At 42.5% G+C, this 4,656-nt stretch overlaps 1 protein-coding gene across 1 annotated transcript in view; it reads left to right on the forward strand.

Moving 5' to 3' along the window:
• MYOCD (myocardin) overlaps positions 1-2,425 on the forward strand; it is a 46,254-nt gene extending 43,829 nt beyond the window's left edge. The window contains exons 9-11 of the mRNA XM_018573430.1: positions 878-1,000; positions 1,525-1,582; positions 1,725-2,425. Of these exons, the coding sequence (XP_018428932.1) occupies positions 878-1,000; positions 1,525-1,582; positions 1,725-2,263 (720 nt within the window). The 3' untranslated portion in view covers positions 2,264-2,425. The remainder of the gene's footprint in view (positions 1-877; positions 1,001-1,524; positions 1,583-1,724) is intronic.
• The last annotated feature ends 2,231 nt before the right edge of the window (positions 2,426-4,656 follow it).

A 4,656-nucleotide genomic window follows, 5' to 3' on the forward strand; every position in this document is an offset into this window, starting at 1 on the left:
GGGGGGGGGGTTGGAGTTGGAGCTTGGAGCGGCGGTGACTACTCTAGAACACACAGGGACCGTGGGGAACAAAAGTAGCCCCCCTCCAGAAGGAAGGACAGTGTCATCGCCAATTCAGAGATGATTGGAGGATCTACAGCCGAGTGATACACAAATAGCTTACACACTTGTTAAAGGTTAGTGGACTTGAATACATTTTTAAGGTTTAACACTTTTATACAAAATATATTTCTCAACAGTCACAAAGAATATAAATACATTTTTTTGTGCCCCAAATGCCTCTGCACAGCCAGATATGTTCTTAGAAGTAACGGTGACATCATCACTGTGCTGTACATGGCCTGTACAAAGAGTTGCGCTGTGGAAGGGGCCCAGAAGGCTCCGCCCACTACAGGCTGCCTGCAGAAAATTACAGGAGGGGGCTGAGATGAGACCAGCCACCCTGCACAAGGAGAGCGCAGCAAAGTGTGGTCTTAATTACAGGAGGGGTGGAGACAAGACCAGTCACTCTGCACAAGAAGAGACAGCAGTAGTGACTGGTCTTTATTACAGAAGGGGACGGTGACAAGACCAGTCACCCCGCACAAGGAGAAAGAGAGGCAGTGACCGGTCTTTATTACAGGAGGGGGGCAGGGGCAAGACCAGTCACCCTGCACATGGAGAGAGAGATCTGGAAGAAATACACAAAGCTCACCTGGATTCAAGAAGAACACACAGGACTCTCGTACGAGGACAATATTTGCTTATTCCAGTGTTCAGCTTAAAAAATCCCATTGACATGAACATGGTGATTGGAAATTCTCATTATACATAGGTCATGAAACATACATAGTATTATAGTCGTCAAAAAATATTTAATTTATATATCTTCTTACAGATGAACACTTTACAACCATCTCCCCAGGGAGGTCAGAAGCTCCCCTTACCTTGTACGACTTTCCCTAACGCACCCACATCGGATTCCAAGCAGCTCCCGTCCTATGAGGATGCTGTAAGACAGGTAAAACGACACAGATCATTGCTCATTGTGCCTAATGTTTTCTGTCTCAGAAGAAATCATATGATTGATAAGTCATGGTTGGATTAAATATTTGAACTTAAACATTGTATCTATACGTTCTGTGATAGGCACGTATTCACCCAAACATGCACTCATGTTTCTTGGCTCGGGATCTCCCATAACTGATCCAAAATCTTCCGCCTCTCATTATAAAATCCAATGATGTCATCTGTGAGTTGTTCTCTATGGGATACGTTCTCTTGGCTTCAATATTTAATTTAATAGAAAATATGCTGAATGCTAAAAAAACCAAAAAGGTATAAATATTCTCATAAATGGAGTTGGATTGCGAGAATCTGGACAATCCTAAATTATTTAAAGTTACCCTAAAAAGCGCAGATAATTCAGATATTTCTCCCAACCTTGAATACTGTAATTATATTATCAATCTTCAAAACCTTTACGCATCACAAATAAAATATCATACTAAACCCTTTCCTCGCTACAATGTTTTCTCTCCACAGCAAGTCACAAGGAGCCAACAGATAGACGAACTTCTTGATGTTCTGATCGAAAGTGGAGGTAAGGCTACCACACAATCTGGAAACTTCCAACTTTTTTTGAACTTTGAGACGTCGTAACATTTTAAAAAATATATTTACTATCATTTGTGTTTTTTGTTTTTTAAATATTAAAATAAAATAAATGTATTATTTTGTTTCAGAAATGCCAGCAAATGCCAAAGATGAGCGGTCATGTGGGCAGAAGATGACTCAACTAGGCGTGCCAGCAGGAAACGTAAATCTATCTGCTCCAAGTTCTCATCTTCCTTACGAAAACTGCTCCAATAATGACAACCACCTTGAAGTCTTACTGAATTCTCACAGCCCCATCGGCAGAGCCACTGAAATCCCTCTGCTTAAGATCGGAAATGACGATGTGCACTTTGAACGTGTTATTGAAGGGTTTTCAGGTAAAGTGACTGAAGATATTCTCCCATCCAGAGAGATCTTAGAAACTTCTCTGTCTCCTATGGAGACCCAGATGTCACCTTCATCTGTGGAAAGCGCTGCCCTCCATCATATAAGCTTTACAGAATCTCCTTGGGAGACCATGGAGTGGCTGGATCTAACCCCACCGAGCTCAGCCACGGGTTTGGGATCCCTTACTACTACTGGTCCCAGCATTTTCAACACTGATTTCCTAGATGTTAATGATCTCAACTTAAACAATGCAATGGACCTACACTTAGAACACTGGTAATCGCCATCATTAGTTGTTCAACTTTAGAGCCAAAGAGGTTCAATGCTATGTGCCAAAGAATGGGTCCACTAAAGACCAGCCAAAGGTCCACTAAAGACCAGCCAAAGGTCCATTAAAGACCAACCACAGGACCACCTAAAGACCAGCCAAAGGTCCACCTAAAGACCAGCCAAAGACCACTATCGCCATCATTAATTGTTCAACTTTAGAGCCAAAGGGGTTCAATGCTATGTGCCAAAGAATGGGTCCACTAATGACCAGCCAAAGGTCCACTAAAGACCAGCCAAAGGTTCATTAAAGACCATCCAAAGGTTCACTAAAGACTAGCCAAAGGACCACTAAAGACCAGCCAAAAGTCCACTAAAGACCAGCCAAAGACCACTATCGCCATCATTAATTGTTCAACTTTAGAGCCAAAGAGGTTCAATGCTATGTGCCAAAGAATGGGTCCACTAAAGACCAGCCAAAGATCCACTGAAGACCAGCCAAAGGTCCTATATAAGTGCTATAGGCCATATGTTTGAATGCAGTCCAGCTATAACAGCCAGACTTCCAATGACTCAAGTGGTAAATCGACTTTTTACATATCTGTCTGATCTACCAGTTCTAGTCCAAAACTACTTCGATATTTTGAACTTCATCACACAAAAAAAGGCACTGGCAATGTAGATTCAGAAAAAAAATGCATACTATGTAAAATTTTCATGCGGATTACTGTCTTCCATTTTGAATCTGCAACGGCCGAGCTGTATTATAAGACAATGAACGATGGCAAAAGGCTTCAAACAAAACATGTCCACAACAGGCTTTAAGAGCTTACTTCCTGCCCCATACGTCTTCTTTGGTATGTAAAGTTGGGTCGACTCCTAGCAAATGTGACTTGGCACTCATGACATCAAGAAAATTCCATTTTTTTCAACGAGACGGTCCTTTTTATAAGTTATTTTTATTTTCAGGTCTTATCTTTGGTACCAGCACAACTGAGAGGGATTTTAGCTTCCGATTAGCTCTTAAATCCTGTATGATGAAACTTATTCTTTTTAGTCACTGGAAATGCAATGTTGTACAGTCTTGAAACAATTTTTATTTTTGCTTTTTGTCTGTATATTTTTGGGCACAGAATAATATTCATTTCAACCACAATTTGCTTTTTTGGTAAAGTCATCTTCATAGGGTTTGATGGGGCTAAAACATGAGAATTCTATGACCTTGTCCTAAACCTCAATTTGAGTTATTATCAGTCTCCTGTAATCCTTGTACAGCAGCATTAGGAGCCAGGTGTGCTGCATTGAGATGTACTGATGGGGTCAATGAGAAAGGTGGTGGCATCATCAGTCTTGTCTAGGAAAATTGCTGCCTAAGGCAATGTTGTTCCGAGGGGGGCGGTGCTGTCAGGGAATGGCCAGTGGGTAGTTGTGCGTGGCTGATTTGTTCAAAGAGGGCAGGGAGAAAGGGTGGCAGACACTGGACTTCTCTGTCAGGAGTCCTGCCCAGTTTACTGACGTCACTGGTTGCCAGGAGCTAGGTGGGACAGAAGCCAGAGCATCCCCGCTCAGCATCTGGCAAGTGGTGACGTCAGTGAGCTGGGTGGCACAGCACAGAGCGCCACAGGTTCCTAACAGCTCTTAACAAACTGGGACATCATGGCCGCCCCCTGCCACTTCCTACTACCACCCAGCCAGGAGCTAGGTGGGACGGAAGTCAAAGCATCCCCAATCAGCTCCTGGCAAGCAGTGACGTCAGTGAGCTGGGTGGCACAGTACAGAGCGCCACAGGTTCCTAACCGCTCTTAACAACCTGGGACACCATGGCCGCCCCCCTGCCACTTCCTACCACCACTAAACCCGTCCCCAGTTAGATGCCACCTGAGGCAACCGCCTCGGCCGGCCTCATTACATGTACAGACCTGGGTCTCGTTACTGCTTCTTCACTGTCCAATCACAGACAGGGGTGGAGAGGTGACCAAGCTTTGTTGCTTAAATGCAGAGGAGAAAAATCAGGTCACCAGGCTGGCTGTGCTGCATGGAAGATTTAATAAGTTTTAATAAATGTCTCCTTCGGGGGGGGAAATAAAATTAAAATAAATTGTTACTCAACAGCAAACCATGTTACAAGTTTACAGAATTAAAAGGAGAAAATGTAGACTATTCCAGCTTTTTATTATGTTATTCTTTGTGTCCATTTTTTTTTTTTTTTAGGTTTTGGGGAAGAAGCCACAATAATGGTGTTTTATATAAGACAAGCGTTAGCCATTTAAAGATCTTGGAATTCAGCTAGCCTTAAATTCTGTACATATAAATATCAGTACCGGAGTGTAAATGATATATGTAAATATAATTTTGTGTTTTCTGGACTTTTGTAAAAAAATACATTAAAATGTAAGTACCCCGTGT

Source organism: Nanorana parkeri, unplaced genomic scaffold, assembly GCF_000935625.1.
Source record: "Nanorana parkeri isolate BGI_ZX_2015 unplaced genomic scaffold, ASM93562v1 scaffold47, whole genome shotgun sequence".
NCBI lineage: Eukaryota > Metazoa > Chordata > Amphibia > Anura > Dicroglossidae > Nanorana > Nanorana parkeri.